This window comes from Molossus molossus, unplaced genomic scaffold, assembly GCF_014108415.1.
Source record: "Molossus molossus isolate mMolMol1 unplaced genomic scaffold, mMolMol1.p scaffold_m16_p_10, whole genome shotgun sequence".
In the NCBI taxonomy this organism is placed as follows: Eukaryota; Metazoa; Chordata; class Mammalia; order Chiroptera; family Molossidae; genus Molossus; species Molossus molossus.
Genome location: NW_023425345.1, coordinates 108,980,961 through 109,006,888, shown reverse-complemented (window position 1 = coordinate 109,006,888; position 25,928 = coordinate 108,980,961). Strand labels below are relative to the sequence as shown.

At 37.1% G+C, this 25,928-nt stretch overlaps 1 protein-coding gene across 3 annotated transcripts in view; it reads left to right on the top strand.

Moving 5' to 3' along the window:
* IFT88 (intraflagellar transport 88) overlaps window positions 1–25,928 on the top strand; it is a 145,619-nt gene that overhangs the window by 48,526 nt on the left and 71,165 nt on the right. For all 3 annotated transcript variants that reach the window (XM_036250934.1, XM_036250936.1, XM_036250935.1), the window contains 5 exons: window positions 345–447; window positions 1,389–1,503; window positions 3,485–3,716; window positions 9,198–9,268; window positions 18,831–18,917. In XM_036250934.1, the coding sequence (XP_036106827.1) occupies window positions 345–447; window positions 1,389–1,503; window positions 3,485–3,716; window positions 9,198–9,268; window positions 18,831–18,917 (608 nt within the window). The remainder of the gene's footprint in view (window positions 1–344; window positions 448–1,388; window positions 1,504–3,484; window positions 3,717–9,197; window positions 9,269–18,830; window positions 18,918–25,928) is intronic.

Below are 25,928 nucleotides of genomic sequence, written 5' to 3'. Positions count from 1 at the left end.
AACATTTGGTTTACTATTTTGCTTATTCTTTTTATCACCAGCAACATTAAGAAGACACAATTATTCTTTGTAGGTCTTTCTGAGATTAATGGATGGCAAATACTACCTAAATTAGAAAGAATACGTAGAAAATTAAGGTGAAATTCAAATGTTAGCCTTACCTGTCTCAGTGTTCTGGTTCATTTGGAATGCAAGATTTCTCTGTCTACTTAATTTCCTAATTGGTTAGGTGTATTGACATAAGCAGTTAATTTTGTTATATGACTTTAATCTCTAAAAAGATTGTAGGCAAAAGGTACCTAAAAAGGTCATTATTTGTATTTTTGCAATATTTTTTTCCTTAGGTTCTTTTCAACTTGGCGAGTCAGTATTCAGCTAATGAAATGTATGCTGAAGCACTAAATACATATCAAGTTATAGTGAAAAATAAGATGTTTATCAATGCAGGTAGGTGTTTATAGTCAGTTTGTCTAACAAGTGTGGTTCTTTTGTACTGTTCATTTATGTTTCCTCACTTTATGATTTCTTATGATGAAATGACCTATGTTCTAAAATAAATTTGAATTTGTAAAGAGGTGTCCTGCTTAAAGATACTATTTATATTAAAATCCACACAAACGCAAATGAGGAAATACAGTTGGTACATACCTATTAGTAAACAGAAATGTGCTCCGTCACTACAAGTAGAATGATCCGTGGCAACCCTGTCCAGTGTGCTTCCCCTCGTATAATTCATCCCCAAGAGGCTCTGTTTTGTATCCAGCATGTATATTGTGTAATTTTTGGTAGCAGTATTGAAGTTTATTAATATAATTTTCTTTAATATCATATTAAAATGTGTGTAGCATTATTGAGTCTAATTTTAAAATCCCACTTTTCGTTGTTGTTTTTTTAATCTTTACCCAAAGATATTTTTCCATTGATTTTTTTTTCAGATCAAGTGCGAGGGAGGGAGTGGGGGAGAGAGAGAGAAAGAGAAACATACATGTGAGAGAGACACATCGATTGGTTGCTTCCCCCACGACCCCCACTAGGGCTGGGGTTGGTACCCACAACTATTTGGTCTGTGGGCTGGCTTTCTAACCACTGAGCCAAACTGGCCAGGGCTAGAGTCCCACACTTTTCTTTGAAGAACACAATTCCAGTTTTCTAATGCAAATTAGTTGCTTTCTAGTTGTATTTGTAGGAATCCATCTGTCTTAAATTCCATTTCATCATATAATTAGTGTGTGGATACATGAAAATAGTATGATTATTTCAAAGGGAGAATTTTAGATAATCTCTGAATCTTTATAACTTGAGAAGAACTTCAAAGAATATGAATTAAGGTTATGTAAAATATCATAGAAAAAATTAAAAACAGTACTATTTATTTATTTATTTATTAGGAAGATTGAAAGTAAATATGGGAAATATTTATTTAAAGCAGAGAAATTATTCCAAAGCCATTAAATTCTACCGGATGGCATTAGATCAAATTCCAAGTGTTCATAAAGAAATGAGGTGAGTTTACGTAATGATAACGTTGTAAAATTTGTGTTATTTTTCAGAAACAAGATAACTGTTCTGACCTATTGTCAGTGGGTTGAATGTTTTGAGGTGTTTATACATGAGAGGTATTAGATTTATGTGGTGTCTGTATTTGCACACATTTGTATAATGACAACTTTAAGAAAGTCATAATATATGATCAATAGAAATAAAACTAAACTACTTGCCCTATTAGGGGTAACCACCAAATACAGCTAACTGCCAACACAAAATCAAAACTGAATCCTTTAGGACATACTAGACTCTAGCAAGGCTAGAAATTCAGACCACTGGCTTCCATGCTGTGGGTAGAGAGGGAACTCATGTTAGGAAGGGATTGCTTCTGAAGCTGAGAAGAGGGAGTTGGAGGGGGAAACTGGGATGCTTTCTATTCCTACAATATTTCAAGAGCAGACACAGTAAATTACCTTATGTCTGGTAATAAACATAGGAATGTAGGTTTCCAAGTATTTAAGTTATAAATACTGCTGCTTTCCATGATCATTTGTTTTTAAATTATGCACGGTTATCTTACAATCATCAGTAGATATCTGGCTTATAAAACCGTGCCCTTGAAGTACTTTTAACTCAGGCAAGGCCAAGAATTTGAGCATTTTAGAAAAAGGTAATAATATTAGACAGCATATATTAAGTGCTTAATAATCAAGAGGTGCTGTGGTCATTAAGTTGAGGAAAATTACTGAGAGCAATAGTTGGGAAAGGTGTTATGAAGGAGGTGTGCTTGAGAGAGGTGACTCTGAAGAGGAAAGAAAGCGAAACCTTCCAGGCAAAGGGAACAATGTGGAAGATCAGGGAAATCAGTGTTCATGGTCTGGTCTGAGAACTATAAATAAATGAATGAATTTAGTAGAAACAGAGGGATTATGTTGAGAAATAGTTAGAAATAAGATGGGATCATGGCCTTTGGAACATCTATAATCAAAAGACAAGCAATAATAAGTATCGAAAAGATGTGGAGAAATGGGAAACCTCATACATTGGTGATGTAAAATGGTATAACCATTTTGGAAAATAACTAGGCAGTCTCTTAAAAAGTTAAACACAGATTTACTGTATGACCAGTGGTACTGTATATACCACTCTCAGGTACATACCCAAGACATTGAAAACATATTGTCACAAAGGGTAATATGTGAAAGTTCATAACAGCATCATTCATAATGACCAAAAGTGGAAACAATCAATGTCCATCAAGTAGGCTATGGATGAATAAAATGTGGTGCATTTGTACTGTGGAATACTATTTGGCTATGTAAAAGGAATGAAGTCTGACTGACATGTGCTACAATATGAGAAACCTTCAAAAGATTCTGCTGATTGAAAGACACCAACACAAAGTGTCTATTTACATGAGTCCATTTATATGCAGCAGCTTGAAAAGGCAAATCTAGAGACACAGAAAGGGGGTTAGGGCCCTGGCCGGGTAGCTCAGTTGTTTAGAGCATCATCACAATATGCCAAGGTTGTGGGTTTGATCTCCAGTCAGGGCACATAAAAGAATCAGCCAATGAATGCATAAGTAACAGGAATAACAAATCAGTCTCCCCTCGCCCACCACCACCACCCTCTCTGTCTCTCTCTAACCAATAAATTAAAAAATAAATAAATAAATAAATAGGTTAGTGTTGCCTAGAGCTGGAGATGAGAATAGGAGTAAATGCTGATGGGCACAAATTTTCTTTTTAGGATGACAGAAATGACTTAATATGAACATGGCTCTAGTCCCACAATTGTATGAATATAGTAGTAATCATTGAAGCAGATAGTGAAAACAAATTAATTTTATGATATGTAAATTAAACCTTAGTAAAGCTTTAGCAAAACCAAACCAAAGTCAAGTGGGATAGAACAGAAGGGAACTTTATGTGGCATGTCTTGCCTACTGTACTGAGGAGTTCAGACTTAAAGCTGATCCCTGTTTATTTCTCTTTAGGATTAAAATTATGCAGAACATTGGAGTTACATTTATTAAAACTGGCCAGTACTCTGATGCCATTAATTCATTTGAGCACATAATGAGCACGGCCCCAAACCTGAAGGCCGGCTTCAACCTCATTCTCAGTTACTTCGCTGTTGGCGATCGAGAAAAAATGAAGAAGGCTTTCCAAAAACTGATTACTGTGCCATTAGAAATTGACGAAGATGATAAATACATTTCACCAAGTGTGAGTATGAAGAAGACTATGGTATCCAGCCCTTAGTTATCCATACTTTTCTATCTCCAGAAATGAAAAAGTTGGAGTGGATGACTTCATGGGGTTTCTCCCAACCCTATATTAATGTATTTTAATTAAATAAGTTTAATTTGTTGTATTATTTTCATTTATTATTTAAATTAGCTTGAGAATGGAATTTCATTGAAATAGGGCTAGAAAGTATGGTTAAACAAACTCACTGTACTGTTTTAGTCAGAAAAAAAGAATATTAGGAAAAACAAGATTACATGCTAGGACATATGTAATACTCTCAAAAATAAAAATTTAAGAAAGAAAAAAAAAAAAGGTATAGCCCAGCTAGTGTGGCTCAGTGGATTGAGCATTGTCCCACGGACTGAGAGGTCCCTGGTTCTATTCTCACTCAGGGCACATGCCCAGGTGTAGGCTTGATCCCTGGTAGGGGCATGTGGGAGGGAGGCAGCCAACTAGTGATTCTCACATCAATGTTTCTGTCTCTCTCTCGCTCTAAAAAATCAATAAAAATGTATTTTTAAAAAGAATAATATAAAGCTTTTTTATTGTTTCTTTTTCGCTGTTGTCTATGTCTATTGGTTATGCATATGTGCATATAAGTTCTTTGGTTTATCTCATCCATCCACCCACCCCCCTTCTCTGAGGTTTATCAGTCTAAACTGCACTCCTTTCTATGTCTCTGGGTCTATTTTGCTCATCAGTTTATTTTGTTCATTATATTCCACAAATAAGTGAGGTCATGTGGTATTTGTCTTTCTCTGACTGGCTTATTTCACTTAGCATAATATTCTCCAGGTGCCCCCATGTCATCTCAAAAGATAAGAGATCTTTCTTTCTTAACAGCTGCATAGTGTCCCATTGTGTATATGGTACAGCTTTTTTATCCACTCATCTACTGATGGGCACTTGGGCTGTTTCCAGATCTTAGCAATTGTAAACAGTACTGCTATGAACTTAGGGGTACATAAATTTTTTCTGATTGGTGTTTCAGGCTCCTTAGGGTGTATTCCTAGAAGTGGGATTACTGGGTCAAATGGCAGTTCAATTCTTAATTTCTTGAGGAAACATCATAGTGGCATGTTTTCCATAGTCACTGCACCAGTCTACATTCCCACCAGCAGTGTACTAAAGTCCAGTCCCCTTTTCTCCACACCCTTGCCAGCACTTGTTGCTTAATGATTTGTTGATGGAAGTCATTCTGGCAGGTGTGAGGTGATACATCACTGGTAAATGGGATTTTTTTTTAGTTTCTCTTTCTGTGAGTTTATTATTGGTGTATAAGAATGCTATCTATTTCTTGATATTAATTTAGTATCTTGCTACCTTGCCAAATTTGTTTATTAAATCTAGATTTTTTTTTTTATGGAGTCTTGAGGGTTTTCTATGTACCATATCATGTCATCTGCAAATAATGACAGCTTCACTTCCTCCTTTTCAATTTGGGTCCCTTCTATTTTTTCTTCATGTCTAATTGCCATGGCTAAGACTTCCAGTACTATGTTAATTAAGAATGGGCATCCCTGTCTTGTTCCTGTTCTTAAGGGAAATGCTTTTAGTTTTTGCCATTGAGTATGATGTTGGCTGTAAGCTTTTCATATATGGCCTTTATTATGTCGAGATATGATCCCTCTAGTCCTACATTATTGAGTGTTTTTATCAGAATGAGTGCTGGATTTTGTCAAATGTTTTTTCAGCGTCTATTGATATGACCATGTGGTTTTCATCTTTCATTTTGTTTATATCATGTATTACATTTATTGATTTGCAAATATTGTACCAGCCTTGCATCCCTGGGATGGATCCCACTTGGTCATGGTGAATAATGTTTTTAAGATATTGCTGGATTCGATTTGCTAATATTTTGTTCAGGATTTTGGCATCTATGTTCATCAGGGATATTGGCCTGTCATTTTCTTTCTTTGTAGTGTCTTTATCTGTTTTTGGAATTAGAATTTTGCTGGCCTCATAAAACAAGTTTGGAAATCTTTTTTATTGAACTTTTTAGAATAGTTTGAAGAAAATGGGTGTTAGTTCTTCTTTGAATGTTCAGTAAAACTCCCCATGAAGCCATCTGGGACTGGGCTTTTGTTTGCTGGGAGAGTCTTGATTACATCTTCAGATTCCTTAGTTGTTATTGGTCTGTTCAAGTTTTCTATCTCTTCCTGGTTCAGTTTGGGGAGACTATGTGTTTCTAGAAATTTGTCCATTTCACTTAGACTGTCCAATTTGTTGGCATATAATTGTTCATAGTGTTTGTTAATGTTCCTTAGTATCTATGGTGTCAGTTGTTACTTCTCTTTCATTTCTGATTTTGTTTATTTGGGTCCTCTCTCTTTGTTTCTTGGTGAGTCTAGGTAAGCATCCGTGAATTTTGTTTATCTTTTCGAAGAACCAGCTCTTGGTTTCATTGATCTATTGAATGTTTTTTTTAGTCTCTATGTCGTTTATTTCTGCTCTGATCTTTACTATTTCTTTCCTTCTGCTTGCTATGGGTTTTTCTTTTTGTTTGCTTTCTAGTTCTTTAAGTTGTGAGGTTAGATAGTCAATTACAATTTTTTCTTGTTTCTTGAAGTAGGCCTACAGTGCTATGAACTTCCCTCTCAGGACTGCTTTCACTGCGTCCCATAGATTTTGTGTTGTTGTTATGTGTAGATTGTGTGTTGTTTTTCATTTTCATTGGTTTCCAGGATGTTTTTAATTTCTCCCTTGATCTCCTTGGTAACCCATTCATTGTTTAATAACATGCTATTTAGCCTCCACGTGTTTAAATGTTTTTGCGTGTTTTTGTTGTAATCGATTTCTAGTTTCATGCCATTGTGATCTGAGAAGATGCTTGATATGATATCAGTCTTCTTGAACTTGTAGAGAGACTTACTTTGTATCCTAACATGTGGTCTATCTTTGAGAATGTCCCATGTGCACTTGAGCAGAATGTGAATTCTGTAATTTTGGTGTGTAATTCTCTGTAGAGATCTATTAAATCTATTTGATCTAGTACATCATTTAGAGTCTCTGTTTCCTTGTTAATTTCTTGTCTAGCAGATCTGTCCAATGATATCAGCAGGGTGTTGAAGTCCCCTGCTATGATTGTATTGCTGTCGATTTGTCCTTTGAAGTCCTCCAGAAGTTTTTTAATATATTTCGGTGCTCCTGTATTGCGTGCATATATGCTTACCAGGGTTATATCTTCCTGTTTGATAGATCCTTTCAATATTATGTAGCCTTTTTTGTCTCTAGTTATGGCCTTCATTTTGAAATCTATTTTATTAGGTATGAATACTGCTACCCCAGCTCTTTTTCCCTTTCCATTTGCTTGGAAGATTTTTTCCCATCCCTTCACTTTCAACCTATGTGAGTCTTTTGTTATGATGTGGGTCTCCTGTAAACAACATATATATGTCATGTTTTCTTATCCAATCAGCTACTTTGTGTCTTTTGATTGGAGCATTTAATTCATTTATATTTAAAGTTGTTATTGATATGTACTTATTTATTGCTATTTTTGTTTATTATGGTTATATTTTTTTTCGTGTTTCTTCTAATAATTACAGCAGTCCTTTTAACATTTTTTGCAGTGCTGGTTTGGTGCTAATATATTTCGTTAGCCTTTTGGGAAGCTCTTTCTTTGACCTTCTATTTAGAATGACATTCTTGCTAGATAGAGTAGTCTTGGATTCAGATCCTTGTTTTTCATGATCTTGATTACTTCATGCCATTCCCTTTTGGCCTGTAGTGTTTCTGTTGAGAAGTCAGCCGATAGCCTTATGGGCATTCCTTTTTAGGTAACCTGTTGCTTATCTTGCTGCCTTTAGGATTCTTTGTTTTTATTTTTTGGCATTTTATTATGTGTCTTGGTGTGGGCCTGTTTGGGTTCTTCTTACTTTGGCCTCTCTGTGCTTCTTGTACTTGTATGCCTTTTTGCCTCACCTACTTGGGGAAATTTTCTGTCACTATTTCTTCAATTATGTTCTCTAACCCTTGCTCATTTTCTTCTTCTTCTTCTAGAATTCCTATGATGTTGATGTTGTGTTTCCAGTTGTCCCACTGTTCTCATAAGCTGTCTTCCTGTTTTTTAATTGTTTTTTCTTTTTGGTTTCCAGATGGGTGAGATTTTCTACCCTGTCTTCTAATTCACTGATCTGGTCCTCAGTTTCCTGTACTCTGCTGGTTATTTCTTCCAGTGTGTTCTTTATTTCTGCTATGTCATTCTTCATTTCTACTTGGTGGTTTTTCATTTCCAGTTGGTTGATTTTCAGTGTTTCTGTATCTTTACTCATGCTGTTGAGCTCTTTACTCATGCCTTTGAGCTTCCCCATTATCACCACTCTGAACTCTACCTCTGAGAACTTGCTTAACTGCATTTTATTTTTCTCTTCTTTGGTAGAGTTCTCTTGTTCTTTCATTTGGGATTTGTTTTCTTTGTTTCACAATTTTGGCTATTAGTGGGTTTTGGAGCCTGCTAAATTTTCCCTGTGGGTGTTGGTGTTCTGCTGATTTTGGCTTCCTCTACTGGGTTTAGATGAGGGTCTTACTGTTTCTTTAGTCATTGTTGAGCAGAGGGAACTAAAACCATATGTACAAAATACATCAAGAATGAGAAGAAGTAATTCCTCATCCTTATTGATAGAATGCAGCGTAATACAAAAGGCATATTGTTAAAGACCTAAGGAAATATTTTATAAGATTAAGTGAGAAATACTGATATACACTCATACATGACCATAACATGGAAGTATACCAAAATAGGAACAGTGATTTCTCGAATTGTATTATTTTTCTTAATGCTTTTAAAATATTTTTCAGATTTTTACACATATATAATTGTTGGTATACCACTATTATTTTACATTAAGTCAAACCATATGAAATTGCCTGTATTTTATAAATCAAAATAGTATAACATTGTCAGTTTTATAAGTTGAACTTAATAGAGTTTCTTAACAGTTTTTAAGAGCATTGCATCTTTGTTGTTGGCTCCACGACTCAGTCCTTACTCTCTTGTGCCACAGCTTCTTTATATATTAATTATATGTGATTATAATAAGCTTCCTTATATTAACTATTATATATTTCATATTGAGAAAAATATATGTTGTGAAAAATCATCAGTGTTTTAAATAGGAAGTAGAGATATGGCTTATACTAAGTAATTGATGATCATTAAAGCATTGTATTTGAGTTTAGAATTGACAGTGTCACATAGCTTCTGTTACTTAGTCCTTTTCTGTACAGCCTGACCTTTTTATGAGCTGCTCAGAATCAGTGTTAGTGCACTGGAGAATGTCACAGGTAATCAGAAATAAGAAAAACAAGTTCTGTTTTACGTAAGGGAACATGGTGTAGAAAGATTAATTTCCTGTGAGTTTTCTACAGGTAGGTAGTGGTGAGGTTGATTTGAAATCCAAGTTCTTAGTGTTTATTTCTGAATTATTTTTTCCCCCAATTTTATTTTCCCAGGATGACCCACATACTAATTTAGTGATTGAAGCTATAAAAAATGATCATCTAAGGCAAATGGAACGTGAAAGGTAATATTTGGGGTACTTTATAATTAAAATCTGATAATATAGGTTAAATATGTATACGAGTTGAATGTGCATATGATCGTTTCTTTCAGAACGTGTTACATGCCATATATTTCTTGAATAGTCCTGTCGTTTCACCATTTCTGTACTTGACTGGATTGTCTTATTCACTATAATTGCAGGGCTCATTGGATTTTAGTTATTCTTACTCTGTTACGCTTACTATTTCTTTGTAACTTGCTTTCCCTCTGCCTTTGGTGAAATATTGGAATTTTGTTTATATTACCTTTATTCTTTTAAATTATATCTTTATGTATTTTGTCCAGCCTCCCAATTAAATTCAACTCCCAAAGACAAAATTCTTTCCTATTTATTTTATTTCTTCCTTCCAGCAGTGTGGTAACTAGTTTCTGCCAAATATGTTTTAAAACTTCTAATATTTATTGAACATGCAACATGTATATTAGCAGTATATCACATGATAAACAGGGCCCTTAGTTTTTTTAAATTTTGATAAACTACACGTAATATATAGCTTACCATGTTAGCCATGGTGCATAATTCTTTTTTGTTTGTTTTTGTTAATCCTCATCCACGGATATTTTTTCTACTGACTTTTAAAGGGAGTGGAAGGGAGGGAGGGAGAGAGAGCGAGACAGAGAGAAACATTAATATGAAAGAGACATATCGTTTGGTTGCCTCCTGCACATGCCCCGACCAGGGCTAGGATTGAACCTGCAACCCAGTTATGTGCTCTTGACTGAGAATTGAACCTGAGATCCTTCAGTACACAGGCTGACCCTCTAACCACTTAGCCACACCACCAGAGCAATGGTGCATAATTCTTCATGGTTCAGTGGTGTTAAGTTCATTCACAATAATTTGTAACAAGAACTTCCTCATCTTCCCAAACTCTAACTTTGCACCCATTAAACAACTCTCCAGCATCCCCTCCCTAACCCCTAGGACCTACCTTTCTACTTTTGGTATCTCTGAATTTGTTTGTTTTAGGAACCTTTTATAGGTAGAATCACATTATTTGTCCTTTTGTGACTCTTATTTCACTTATCATAATGTCTTCCTCAGTGTTTATCTATGTTGTAACATGTGTCAGAATGTTCTTCCTTTTTAAGTCTGCATGATATTTCATTATATGTGTGGAGGGTCCTCAATCTTTAGGAAGTAGTTTAACATTAAAAATTGACACACACTGTTATGGTCAATTAATATTTGACAAAGGAGGCAAGAGCATACAATGGAGTAAGGATGGTCTTATCAATAAATGGTGTTGGGAAAAGTGGACAGGTACAGGCAAAAAAATGAAACTAGAGGAAAGATGGTGGCAGGCAGGACTGGAGCGAAGGAGAGTGTGAGTGGAAGTGAGTGTGGACAACTAACCTTGAGCAGTGCAGAGACACAGAGCAGAAGGTTCCTGTGCTGTGGATGGAAAGCAGCCAGCTACCACGGTAAGCGGCAGGTCAGCGAACTTTTCACTGCATGGCCGGGAGGCCCCACCATTTTGGAAGATCCCGGGTCTTCTCTGGGAGGAGGAAACAGGGAGTAACTAAGGCCGAGCGACCTGAGTCCACCAGAGCGCCTTGCACCATTGGTCCAGTGGACTCAGCTGCAGCAGGCACGCTATCAAGGTGCCTGCTGCAGAGGCTGAAACTAGCCAGGAGCCGGAGCCCCACCTGCAATAGCAGCAGCAGCAGCTTGCCCAGGCTCGTGGCCCGCCCAGGCTTGCTCAGGCTCACAGCCTGCCTAGGCTCACGGTGGCATTAGCACCAGCTTGGGAGCCCGGCACCTCCCCCCAAAGCAATAGTGACTGGGTGGGAGTAGAGCCCCATACCCAGCAGACATTAGCAGTTCAGATTAGCAGCTGAAACCAATCCCCAGTGGCATCAGCAAAGGCTGATCAAGAGCAGTGCCCCAGCCCAAGCAGCAGGGCTAAGACAGCTGAGACCTGCCCCTGACAACTGCAGCAGTGGAGTTGGAGTGGAGCTCCTTCCCTTAGCAGCAGCAAAGTCCCAGGTGCAGAGCATCCTCAGCCTCCAACAACAGTAAAGGATTGGGACCTGAGAGTACCCCCTGGCAACAGCAGCAGCAGTAGCAGTGCAAACCGGGAGCTGAAACTCACCCCCAGCAGCGACTGATCAGGAGCTGAGCCCTACCATGCAGCAGGGTATCCCAATAGCACACCAGCAGGACCCACGCACTCCACAGCATACCAAAGGGACCCACACACCCCAGCAGAGCACCAGTGGAACCCACACACCCCAGCAGAGTACCAATGGGGCCCACATACCTCAGCAGAACCAGTGGAACCCATGCACCCCAGCAGTGTACCAGATGGACCCCAGGAAGCAGCAGCACATATTGGCAGCTGAGACCCATCCCCAGCAGCATCAGCAGAAGCTGATCAGGAGTGCAGTGCCCCAGCCCAAGCAGCACCAAGTCTCGGGGAGCCAAGACCTGCATGACAGACCAATAACAGCTGCCAAGTGTCAACCCTCCAGGAGGAGCCATACACCAAAACAGGCTGGGAGGCACAGCAAGAGGAGTTATACACCAGAACAGGCTGTGAGTCACAGGAGCCTTAGTTGCTACACACCGACCTGCTTACACACTCCAACATCCCTCACCTGGTTTAGAACTACCAGATTGCTAAAATGGTAAGACAAAGAAACAACACCCAAATGAAAAAAAGAGGAATCACCAGAAAAGGAACTACAGGAACTACAAGAAAGCAACTTGTCAGATAAAGAATTCAAAGCAATGATTTGAAGGGTGCTCAAACAATTTGGTGAGAACTACAAGCAACTTAATAAGAATTCTGAGCAGCTCACTTAGAACTACTTCAGCTTAAAAAAAGAGATAGAAGCTATGCATAAAAATCAAGAGGAAATAAAGAATGGCATAGCTGTTATGAAAAATACCTTAGAAGGGTTCAATAGTAGATTAGAAGAAACTGAAGACTGAATTAGCAACTTAAAAGGCAAAGTAGAAAAAAAACACCCAAACAGAGCAGCAAATGGGGAAAAGAACTAAAAAGCAAGAGGAGAGTTTAAGGGAACTGTGGGACAATACAAAATGTAACAACATTCTTATTATAGGTGTACCGGAGGAAAATAATCAGAGAAAGGAATAGAGAACCTGTTTGAAGAAATAATGACTGAAAACTTCCCTAAACTGGTGAAGGAAAAAGTCACACAAGTCCAGGAATCACAGAGAGTCCCAAGCAAGTTGAACCCCAAAAGACCCACAGCTAGACACATCATTATAAAAATGGCAAACTTTAAGGACAATGACTCTTAAAGGAAGCAAGAGAGAGACAGAAAGTTACCTACAAGAGAGCTCCCATTAGCCTGTCAGCTGATTTCTCAATAGAAACACTGCAGCCTAGAAGGGAGTGGCATGAAGTATACAAAGTAATGCAAGGCAAGGGTCTGAATTCAAGACTACTCTATCCACCAAGACTATCATTCAAAATTGAAGGAGAAATAAAGAGCTTCATAGATAATAATAATAAAAATTAAAAAAAAAAAACTAAAGGAATTTGCCACCACCAAACCAGCACTGCCAGAAATTCTGAAGGGTCTGTTGTAAGAAGAAGAAACAGAGAGAGAGAAAGAAGAACACAGTCATAAAATTAAAATGGCAACTAATAACTATCTATCAATAATAACCTTAAATGTAAATGGCTTAAATGCTCCAATCAAAAGACATGGAGTAGCTGATTGAATAAGAAAACACGACCCATATATATGCTGTCTACAACAAAAGACTCACAAAGGATGAAAATGAATGGATGGAAAAGGGTTTTTCAAGCAAATGGAAATGGAAAAAAAATCTGGTGTAGCAATACTCATATCTGACAAGATAGACTTCAAAACAAGGGCCATAATAGGAGACAAAGAAGATCACTACATAACATTAAAGGGATCGATCCAACAAGAGGATATAACCCTGGTAAAAATGCACACCAAATATGGAAGCACCAAAATATATTTAAAAACTTCTGGAGGACTTCAAGGGAGAGATCAATAGCAATACAATCACAGTGGGTGACTTTAACACCCCACTGACACCACTGGATAGATCTTCCAGACAAAAACTTAACAAGGACATAGAGTTCTTAAATAACAACCTAGATCAGTTGCACTTAATTGATATTTACAGAACATTTCATCCCAAAGCTGCAGAATATACATTCTTCTCAAGTGCACACAGGACATTCTCAAAGATAGACCACATGTTAGGACACAAAGTAAGTCTCTACAAGTTCAAAAAGACTGAAATCATATCAAGCATCTTCTCAGATCACAATGGTATGAAACTAGAACTTAATTACCACAAAAACATTCAAACACTTGGAGGCTAAATAACATGTTATTAAATGACGAATGGGTTACCAGCGAGATCAAGGGAGAAATTAAAGACTTTCTGGAAACCAATGAAAACGAACACACAACAACACAAAATCTATGGGATGCAGCAAAAGTAGTTCTGAGAGGGAAGTTTATAGTACTGCAGGCCTACCTCAAGAAATCAGAAAAATTCCTAATTGACTCTCTAACCCTTCAACTTAGAGAACTAGAAAGAAAACAAAAAGAAAAACCTAGCGCAATAGAAGGAAAGAAATAGTAAAGGTCAAAGCAGAAATAAATGACATAGAGACTAAAAAATAGTTCAAAAGATTAATGAAACAAAAAGCTTGGTTCTTTGAAAAGATAAACATGATCAATGGACCTTTGGCCAGACTCACTAGAAATAAAAAGAGAGGACCCAAATAAACAAAATCAGAAATGAAAGAGGAGAAGTAACAACTGACACCTCAGAAATACAAAGGATCGTGGAAACATACTATGAACAATTATATGCCAACAAATTGGACAATCTAGGCGAAATGGACAAATTTCTAGAAACACACAGTCTCCCAAAACTGAACCAGGAAGAGATAGAAAACCTGAACAGCCCTGGCTGGTTTGGCTCAGCGGTTAGAGCGTTGGCCTGCAGTCCAGAGACACCCGGGTTCCATTCCCACTAAGGGCACGTACCTTGGTTGCAGTTTGTCCCCAGCCCTGGTTGGTCGTGCAGGTGGCAGCCTCTCAATATGTCCCTTTCACATCGCTGTTTCTCTCTCTCTCCCTCTCTCCCCCCTCACTCTGTCTGAACAAAAATTGGAAAAATGTCCTCGGGTGAGGGTAAAAAAATAGAGAGAGAGATACAAACCTTCAGAAAAGCAATAGCCTCAGCAAAGAAGTTGAAAATATAAGGAAGAACCAAATGGAAATTTTAAAACTAAAACTTACAATAACAAATAGAAAGTTCAGCAAATAGGCTCAAGAGGAGAAGGAAAGATAGAGGAGAACTGGAAGATAGAAAATGGAAATTACCCAATCTGAGCAACAGAGGAAGAGTGGACAAAAAAAGAACAGAGCCTCAGGAACTTCTGTGACTTGAACAGAAGATTTAACATTTATGTCATCCGTGTCTAGGAAGGAGAGGAGAAAGAGAAAGAAATAATGGCTTCTAACTTCCCAAACTTAGTAAGAAAAAAAATCCCACAATACAAAAAAACTAAACGAATCCCAAAGAACATAAAATCAAGGAAATCTATGTCAAGATATATATTGGTCCCCGGAAAGTTTTGCTCAGGTGTTAGAGCGTCACCCCACAGACCATAGAGTGGGTTTGATTTGGTCAAGGGCACGTGCCTTGGTTGCAGTTCAGTCCCCAGCTCTGGCTGGGGTCATGCGGGAGGCAACCAGTCGGGGTGTGTCTCACATCAGTGTTCCTCTCTCTCTCTCTTCCTCTCTGTCCTTAAATAAATGGGAAAATTATCCTTCCGTAAAGATTAAGAAAGAAAGATATATATTGGTTAAAATTCTAAAAATTAAAGACCACATCTTGAAATGAGGCAGGGAAAAATAACACATAAGGGAAAAGTTATTACAATGACAGTGGGAAAGTCTTATATCAGTAACCTAAGCTCCCAGCTGAAGAACCTAGAAAAAGAAGAGCAAAATCAACTCAAAGGAAACAAAGGAAAGAAATAATAACAGAAATCATTGACATTGGAGAGAAACAATAGATAACATCAATGAAATACTTGTAACACAACTGACAAAAAAAGAGAAAACACCAGTATCAGGAACAAAACAAGCTCTCACTGCTGACCCTGCAGACATCAAAAGGATGATTAGGGGATACTACAAACATCCCTGTACACATAATGTACTCACCTAATATGAAATAGAGCATTTGAAGAGCCCTATATATATATTAGGAAAATTTAATTTATAATTTAAAAACTCCCAAGAAAGAAATCTCCAGGCCCATATTGTTTTATTAGAAAAATTCTAGCAAGTGTTTAAAGAAGAGTTAACATCAATTCTACATAATCTCTTCCAGAAAACAGTTCATTTTATAAAGCTAGTATTATAACCCTGATACCAAAATAAGACAAAGACAGTATCAAAAAAGGGGGAGAAGGACTAGAGACCAATATCTTATGAATAGAGATGCAAAAATCATTAAGATTCTAGTGAATCAAAATACTATCAAAATATAAAGAGGATTATGCACCATGAGCAAGTGGAATTTATCCTAGAAATGCAAGATTGGTTTAGCATCAAAAAATCAATATAATGCAGAATATGAATAGAATGAAAGACAAAAACATGATCATGTCAGTATAAATCAAAAAGTAAAACTTTTGGACAAAATTCAAAATGCTTTCATAATAAACCAAAAAAAAAAAAAAAAAAACTTAACAAATCAGTAGAAGAAAGGAAGTGTCTCAGGCTAGTAAAGGACATCTATGGCAAATACACAGTTTAATATCACACTTAATGGTGAAAGCCTGAATACTTCCCACCTCAGATCAGGAACAAGAGAAGAGTATCTTCTCTCACTGGTTCTATTCATCATATGAGGGAGGTTCTAGCAGTGGAAATTAGGCAAGAAAAGGGAATAAGAGACATCAGATTGAAAAGGAAGAAGTAAACAATCTCTGTTTACAGATCACATTATCTTGAACACAGAATACCCAACATAAAATTTTAGAATCCACTAAAAAATGATTATCACTAATAAACAAATTCATCAAGATTGCAGAGTAAAATATCAGTATACCAAAATCAATGTATGTTATAGAAATAAACTATACCAATGAACTATATGAAAATGAAAGTAAAAATTACATTCATCATAGCATAAAAATAATTAGGAATAACTGTAACTAATGAAATGCAAAACTTATGCTCTAAAAACTAGAACACATTTGTGAAAGAAATGGTAAATAAGTGGAATAACATCACATGTTAAAGGATAGACAATGTTGCTAAGAATGGCAGTGCTCCCCAAATTACTTCATAGGTTCAATGTAATCTCTGTCATAATCTCATCAGTGTTTTTGAAGAAAGTGACAAGTTGATTCAAAAATGTAGATGAAAATGTAAGGAATCCAGAATAGCCAAAACAATGTTGAAAAAGAAGACAAAATTGGAGGACTCAAACTATAAATCTACAGCAATCAAGACCATGTGGTAGTGCTTAATCTAGTAGCATAAAGATAGACTTATAAATCATTGGAAGGGAACTGAGAATCTGCAAATAAACTTCTACATTTATAATCAATAAAAGTACCAGTACAGTTCTATGAAGAAAAGATAGTTTTTTCAACGAATTGTGCTGGGACAATAGATATCCTCATGCAAAGCAAGGAAGCTAAACCTCTCACATCAAACACAAAAATTAGTTCAAAGTGGATCATTAATCTAAATGTAAGGGCTAGACCTGTAAAATTACTAGGGAAAAAAACTAGAGGTAAATATTATTGACCTTAAGTTAGGCAGTGGCTTTTCAGATATGACGCCAAAAACACAGAAAAAAGAAAAAAAAAAATAGGTGAATTGGACTTCATAGAAATTTAAAACTTTTGTTCTTCAAAGGATATCATCAAGAAAGTGAAAAACCAACGCACAGAGGGAGAAAATATTTGCAAACCATATATCCAAGAAGAGACTTTCTTCTGCAGTATATAAAGAGCTCTTCCAATTCAATAAATAAAATACCATAACCCAATTAAAAATGTATAAAGAATCTGCTCTGGCCTTTTTTGCTACCCAGCCCCAGCTGTGGTCCTTCAAGAGGCAACCAGTTGACGTATCTCTCTCACATCGATGTTTCTCTGTCTCCCCACTCCTTTCCTCCCTCCTTTTCACATTATCTAAAAATCAGGGGAAAAATATCGTCGGGTGAGGATTAACAAGGATCTGAATAGACATTTCTTCATAAGAGATATGCAAATGTCTAATAAACGCAGTAAAAAAAGATACTTAACTTCTGTACTCACTAAGGAAATGAAACTCAGCACCACCATGAGATACCACTAGTATGACTAATAAAAAAGACAGATATAATAACAAGTATTGGTGATATCACACCCACTAGTATGACTGAAAAGAAAGACAGATATAATAACAAGTATTAGGATGTAGAAAAATTTAAATCTTATATGCTGATGGTGGGAATATGAAGTGGTACAGCCACTTTGGAAAACTGTGTGGAAATTCCTCAAAAGATTAAGACAGCAATTTCTGCCCTGGCCGGTTTGGCTCAGCGGTTAGAGCATCGGCCTGCGGTCCGGAGAGACCCGGGTTCGGTTCCCGCTAAGGGCACGTACTTCGGTTGCAGTTTGTCCCCGGCCCTGGTTGGTCGTGCGGGTGGCAGCCACTCGATGTGTCCCTTCACGTCGATGTTTCTCTCTGTCTCTTCCTCTCTCTCCCTCCCACTCTATCTGTACAAAAAAAATGGAAAAATGTCCTCGGGTGAGGATAAAAAAAAAAAAAAAAAAGACAGCAATTTCTCTCCTAGGTACGTACCCAAAAGAAATTAGAGCATATATCTACACAATAACTTATACATGAATGTTTATAGCAGTATTATTCATAATATCCAAATGTGGATACAACCCAAATATCCACAACTGATGAATAAATGATACGTGGTCTATCCATATAATGGGATAGTATTTAGAAATGGGATAGTATTATAAAAAAGAATTAAGTACTGAAATATGCTGCAATATACGTGACCATAAACATGATAAAGAAGCCGGTCACAAAAGACCAGATATTCTGTGATTCTACTTGCATGAAGGAAAGGTATAAAAGAGGCAAATCTATGGAGATATGTAATAATTTAGTTTTACTGTTTATCACACACTATTTCTTTAATGGCCATTTCCTTTGATGTCCACAGACAGTGCAATGTAATGTCAGTTGCAGAGCCTTTTTTCTCTACGGTGCCTCTTTCTTCCTTTAGTTTGTCAATATGTATCATAGAGTAGAAGAAAAGTGCACTGTTGACTCAAGGTGGTCATGGCTTCCATTTCCTATTCATAATTTTCAACCTGACTTATAAATAGATTTCTAGTGTGGCTGTCCATCATCCAGTAGGCTTCATGACATGTTAACTTTGATAGATAATGTTGACACTTAACTTTTCAAAATTTTATACCATCTTTTCTTTATAAAATTTTTTTGTTTGTTTGATATAGAAAAGCCATGGCAGAAAAATACATCATGACAGCTGCAAAACTCATTGCTCCTGTAATTGAAACATCTTTTGCTGTAGGATATGATTGGTAAGAGGGAAATCAGTATAACTGGATGGGTATGGTATTTTCTTTTCATAATTTATACTTTTATTGGTTCAAAATTTTATCTAATATGAGTTTCAGATCTTTTCTCTTATTTTGTAGGTTGTCTTGTCATTTTGTTGCTTGTTTCTTTTGCTGTGCAGAAGCTTTTTAGTTTGGTGTAGTGTCACTTGTTTAGTTTTTATTTTGCTCCTTGGGCTTTAGGTGTGTGGTATCCAAAAAGTCATTGCCAAGACCAGTGCCAAGGAACTTTTCCCTTGTGTGTGTATGGTTTTCTATTTTTCTAGGAAGTTTATGGTTTTCATTTCTGATTTTATTTATTTGTGTCTTTTCTCTTTTATTCCCAGATAGTTTAACTAAAGATTTGTCAGTTTTGTCTATCTTTACAAAAAACCAGCTCTTATTTTCAATGACCTTTTCTATTGTTTTTTCTCATTTCTGTTTCATTTAGTTCTTCATTTATTTCTTCTCTGGTCTTTGTGATTTTTTCTTTATTATTATTATTTTTTTTTTTTTTTTTTTTTTTTTTTGCTAACTTTGGGCTTAGTTTGTTTTATTTTTTTAATTCTTTGAGGTGTTAAGTTGGGCTTTTTAATAAATTTTTTTAATGTAGGCATTTATTGCTATACACTTCCCTTTTGGAACTGATTTTGCTGCATCTCATAAGTTTTGGTGTATTTTGTTTTCATTTTATTTGTTTTAAGATATATTTAATTCTTTTTCTTTTGATTTCCTCTTTGACTCATTTGTTACTCGGGGATCTGATTTTTAATTTGTGAATTTTTCAGTTTTCCTCTTGTTATTGATTTATAGTTTCATACCATTTGCTAAAGTTTCTTTTGTGACAACACATGATCTATCCAGAGAATGCTGCGTGTTTGCTTGAGAAGAATGTGTATTCTGCTGTTGTTGGATAGAATGTTCTGTATATCTCTGTTAGATCAATCTGAACTAAGGTATAATTCAACTCCAATGTTTCCACATTAATTTTCTGTTTGGATAATTGATCCATTATTGAAAGGGCATTGAAATTTCCTACTACCATTGTATTGTTGTCTGTTTCTCCCTTCAGATCTGTTAGTAGTATTTGCTTAATATATTGTGGTGCTGTGATAGTAAATACATATATATTTAGGATTGTTATTTCTTCTATTTTTTAAATCTTCACTGTAGGATAATTTTTCAAGAGTGTGGAAGGGAGGAGTGGGACAGAGAGAGAGGGAGAAATTTGGGTGTGAGACACATCAATTGGTTGCCTCCCTCACATACCCTTACCACGGCTGAATTGAACCTGCAACCCAGATATGTGCCCATGACTGGGAATTGAACCCATGACCCTTTGGTCCTGGGACCGACACTATAACCACTGAGCAACACCTGCCAGAGCTATTATATCTTCTTGATGACTAGACCTTTGTACTGTTATATAGTGACCTTCTTTATCTTTTGTTACAGATTTTGACTTAACGTCTATTTTGTCTGATATAACTAAAGCTGCCTTTTGGGTTTCCCTTATACATGGAATTTCTTTTTCCCATCTCTTCAGTTTGAGCTTATGTGTGTCCTTAAAGCTGAAGTCTCTTGTAGGCATAATATAGTTAGGACTTGTTTTTAATCTATTCAGACACTATGCTTTTTTTTTTGGCGGGTGGGGGGGGGGTCAATCCTCACCTGAGGATATCTTTCCATTAGAATGGGAAGGGGGAGGGAAGCAGAGAGAGAAAGAAACAAACATCAATGTGAGAGAGACACACTGACTGGTTGCCTCTACACAACACCAGCTGAGGCCAGGGATCAAACCTGCAACCCAGATACACGCTCTTGACCAGGAATTAAACCTGCGACCCTTTGATCCACAGGCTAACACTCTTAACTGCTGAGCTAAACCAGCCAGGGCCACTCGGTTTTCTTTTTCTTTAAATATATTTTTATTGATTTTCATTTAAAAAAAATTTTTTTTAAATATGTTTTTATTGATATTTTTAAAGAGAGAAACATCATTGTGAGAGAGAAACATGTGCCTTCTGCACACCCCATACTGGAGATTGAGCCTGTAACCTGGACACGTGCCCCGGGAATCAAATTGGGACCTCTCAGTCCTTGGGACTGATGCTCAATCCACTGAGCCACACCAGCCAGGCCACCCTATATTTTCTGATTGGAGAATTTAATCCATTTACACTTAAAATAATGGTTTTTTTTAATCATCACCTGAGGATATTTTTTTCATTACTTTTTAGAGCGAGTAGAAGGAAGAGAGGGAAGTGGGTAGAAAGAGAAAAAGAAAGCAACATCGATGTGAGAGAGACACACCAATTGGTTGCTGTCTGCCACCTGCCACCTGCCTCCTGCCTCCTGCAGGTGCCCTGACTGGGGCCATGAATTGAACCTGCAACCCAGGTACATGCCTTTGACCCAGAATTGAATCCATGACCCTTCAGTGTGTGGGCCTACACTCTAATCACTGAGCAACACTGGCCAAGGCTAAAGTAATTTTTGATAGCTAAGAATATTGATAGGTTAATTAGTAATTATTGAAAAGTACTAATGCCATCTTATTGCATTCTAGCTCTTTTGTGGTTGCTTTATTCCTTCTTCCTCCTTTCTCTTTTGCTGTCTTTGTGAATTGATGATTTTCTGTAGTGATATGATTTCATTCTCTTTCCTCCTTTTGTGTATCTACTGTAGGTCTCTGTTTACGTAAATATCTTATAGAGAAAACAGCCTATTTTGAGCTAATAACAACTTCAATTGCATATAAAAACTCTCCCCATTTATGTCCATCATAATTTTGTTTTTGTCTTTTATATTGTGTATCCATTAACAAATTATTGTAGCTTTACTTATTTTTAATATTTTTGTCTTTCATCCTTTATCCTAGAATTAAACAATTAACATACCACCATATTACACTTTGACTATATAGTTACCTTTCTAGTACGTTTTCTGTTTTATATATTTTCATGTTATTAGCATCCTTTCATTTCATCTTGAAGAACTCCTTTCAGCATTTCTTGTAAGGCAGGTTTTATGGTGATGAATTCCCTCAGTTTTTATTCATTTGGGTAAGTCTGTCTCTCATTTCTGAAAGACAACTTTTTCAGGTAAAGTATTCTTGGTTGGCATTATTTTTCTTTCAGCACTTTGGATATATCATCCCACTCTCTTGACCTATAAGGTTTCTGCTAAGAAATTTGCTAATAACCTTATGGGGATTCCTTATATGTAAGGAGTTCTTTTTCTCTTACTGACTTTAAAATTCTCTTTATGTGTGTGACTTTAGCCAGTTTTATTATAACATGTCTTGGAGAAGATTGTGTTGGGTTGAAATTTCAGAGTTGCCCAAATCTCTTGGATGTCCAGATCTCTCCCCAGATTTGGGAAGTTCTTAGCCATTATTTCTTTAAGATAAACTCTCTGCCTCTTCTCTCTCTCTTGTTCTTCTGGGGCTTGAGTAAAATGTAGATTGTTTCTTTTAGTGGTATCCCATAATACACATAGGCTCTTTTACTCTTATTCATTCTCTGTTTTGCTCCTCGGACTGATGATTTCAAATGACCTGTCTTCTGGCTCACTAACTCTTTCTCTGTTTGGTTGAGTCTCCTGTTGAAGCTCTTTATGAATTCTTTGGTGCAGTCATTGTATTCTTTAACGCTAGGATTTCTGTTTGTTTTTTAAGGGTTTCTATGTCTTTGTTGAACTTCTCTATTTATTAATTCATTGTGTTCCTAATTTCATTTAATTGTCTGTCTGTTCTCTTGTAGTTGACTGAATTTCTTTAAGAGGATTATTCTGAATTCTTTCTCAATTCATAGGTTTCCTTTTTTTAGGGTCACTCATTGAAATTCATTAGTTTCTTTTGATGGTGATATATTTCACTGATTATGATCCTTGTGTCCTTTTGTTGGTGTCTGCATTGGAGAAAGTGGGCACCTCTTCTAGTCTTTACATATTGGCTTTGTTGGGCAAAGTCCCTCACCAATCAGCCTATCTAAAGATTCTAGATATACCACCTGGTGGTATATGCAGGCAGGCTTACTGCTGGAGTACTTGGGTGAGCAGGTCTGGTGCCTGAGTTAGCAGGTCAGCAGGCCTTATGCTTTTTTATACACAGGTGCCTGGGTCTATGGGGTTGGACCTGAAGCCTATGTTCACAGGGATAGGCCTTGTGCTTGAATCTGTGGTGATGGAGCAGGGGCCTTGGTCTGCATGGACAGACCTGGATTCTAGGCCACCTGAGTGCAAATCAGGCACTAGGGACTACCAGGGATGGCTTCAGCATCTAGGTCCACAGAGGTTGGTCTGGTACTGACAGTCCAAGAACCTGGTTTTATAGGGGCCTATCTGGAAGCTAGGGCCACATGGGCCAGCCTTGCCTTAGAGCAAGCTTGGAGTCTGGGGCTGCAGGATTTGGCCTGGAGGTTGGGTCTGCAGGAGTTGTTATGGCGCTTGGGTGGACTGGGAGTGTGAGTCTATGGGAGCAGGCCTAGCCTGGGGCTATGAGGGCTGGCCTGGTACTGGATGGGCTGGGGGCCCATTGATGCATATATATATTTTTTTTTTTTGCTTGAATACAAGCAAATGCTTTGAATAGCATTTTAATAGCAAAAATGTGTTTACATTATAATAGCTTATAACCATCTTTTTTTCAATACAAAGTACACTGAGATCATATAAGTCTTAGCATTTTAAACTCCTCTCCTCTGTGACATATTCAATAAAAAGTCCCAGACACTGTCTGGCTGATTCTTGCAGAGGTATGCATGAGTGTACTAGTCAAGTGCAGTTTATTTAACCACCTTGGGTGGGATTTATCATGAAACATTAATATAGAGACATGATTTTGAAAATTAAGCAAAGGGATTAATCTTCTTTTCTCTTGAGTTACAGTATATACTGTGACACAGTCAAATGTCCAGGAGGCACATGGAAGTTTTTTTAAGTAAAGGATTAGTAAGAACAAAGGGAAGGGGCTGCCCTGGCCAGATTGGCTCAGCAATTAGAGCATGGGCCCACAGACCATAGGGTCTGGTTTCAACTCCTGGTCAAGGGCATGTATCTGGGTTTCAGATTTGATCCCTGGCTCCAGTCAGGGTTGGGCAGGAAGTGACTAATCAATGTCTCTCTCACATCAATATTTCAGACTCCCTCTCTCTTTTCTTCCCTTCTACTCTATCTAAAAACCAATGGAAAATATCCTTGGGTGAGGATTAACAACAACAACAAAAGAATAAAAGAGGGGAAGGGGGGAAGATATTCTAAGTAAAAAGAAGACTGTTCTTGAAAGTGCAAACACTGGTACCCCTCTCACATAGAGTCCTCAAGACAGTTAAGCCCTGAGTTTCTGAGGCACCCTATGCATTTAGAACAGTGAGAACTATGTACCATCCTTAGGACAATTCAGGGAAAATGACTCAAATTATTTTCTGTAGGGCTGTACTCCTTTGAAGAACCCCATTTGAGAAAGGCAGGAGAGAACAATACATTTGTCTTTGAGGCCTTGATTTGTTAATAGCACCATGGTGAATGAATCCATTTTTTAAATAGTTCCTGCTTTTGTGGTCTTCTATATGTGTGTACATGCTATGCCCTCTTCCTAGAATGCCCTTCTTGGTTTTTTGTTTTGGGTTTGTTTGTTTTTTTAATCTTCACCCAAGGTTGTGTTGATTGATTTGAGAGAGAGCGGAAGGGATAGAGAGAGACAGAAACAATGATGCGGGAGAAACATCGATTGGTTGCCTCCTGTACATGCGCCTGACCAAGGGTTGAACCCACAACCTAGATATGTGTCCTGACTGGGAATGGAACCCGAAACCTTTTTGGTGTATGAGATTATGCTCTAACCAACTGAGCCGTCCAGCCTGGCACCCTTCAATAAATCAACAAACAACAAGTGCTGGTGTAGATGTGAAGAAAAAGGAACCCCAGTACACTGCTGGTGGGAATGCAGACTGATACAGCCACTAAGGAAAACAATATGGTGTTTCCTCAAAAAATTAAAAATAGAACTGCCATTTGATCCAGTGATCTGACTTCTCAGAATATATCCTAAGAAGCCAGAAATACCAATCAGAAAGAATATATGTACCCCTATGTTCATAGCAGCACTATTTATAATAGCTATGATCTGGAAACAGCCCAGGTGCCCATCAGTAGATGAGTGGATAAAAAAGCTCTAGTACATACACATAATGGAACACTATGCAGCTATAAGAAAGAGAGATCTCTTACCCTCTGAGATGACATGGAGGAACCTGGAGAGTATTATGCTAAATGAAATAAGGCAGTTAGAGAAAAACAAGTACCAGATGATCTCATTTATGGAATATAATGAACAAAAATAAACTAATGATCAAAATAAACCCAGAGACAGGGAAGTAGGGAACAGACTGACAAACCTCAGAGGGAAGGGGGTGGGGAGGAGGGAAAAGATAAACCATAGAACTTATATGCATATATGCATAACTAATGGACACAAACAGTAGTGTGGGGGAGGGGCATAGACGGGTCAATGGGGGGAAAAGGTGGAATGGCTACAATACTTTCAATAATAAAGGTTTAAAAAATTCCATACTGGAAAAAAGAAAAAAAGATTATTTTGTTTTAGTACAGTTATGTTGTTGGTTTTCTTAAATGTGACTTTTGAAAAAAAATTGTCAAGTGTCCTAGTGTTATGTAATGCTAAGTACTTGCTTTCTTCCAACAAAGGCATTAAGTTAATCAATTCTTCATTTCTCAACTAATTTCTTCATCTAATTTTTATAGTAATTTGAGGAGAATAGATATTAGTTCTTTAAATGTTCAGTAAAACTCTGCTGTGAAGCCATCTGAACCTGGGTTTTTGTTTGCTGGGAGTTTATTGCTTCAACTTTCTTAGTTGTTATTGGTCTGTTCAGGTTTTCTGACTTTTCCTAGTTGAGTTTTGGAAGACTGTATGATTCGAGGAATTTGTCCATTTCACCTACGTTGTCCAATTTGTTGCTATATAATTGGTCA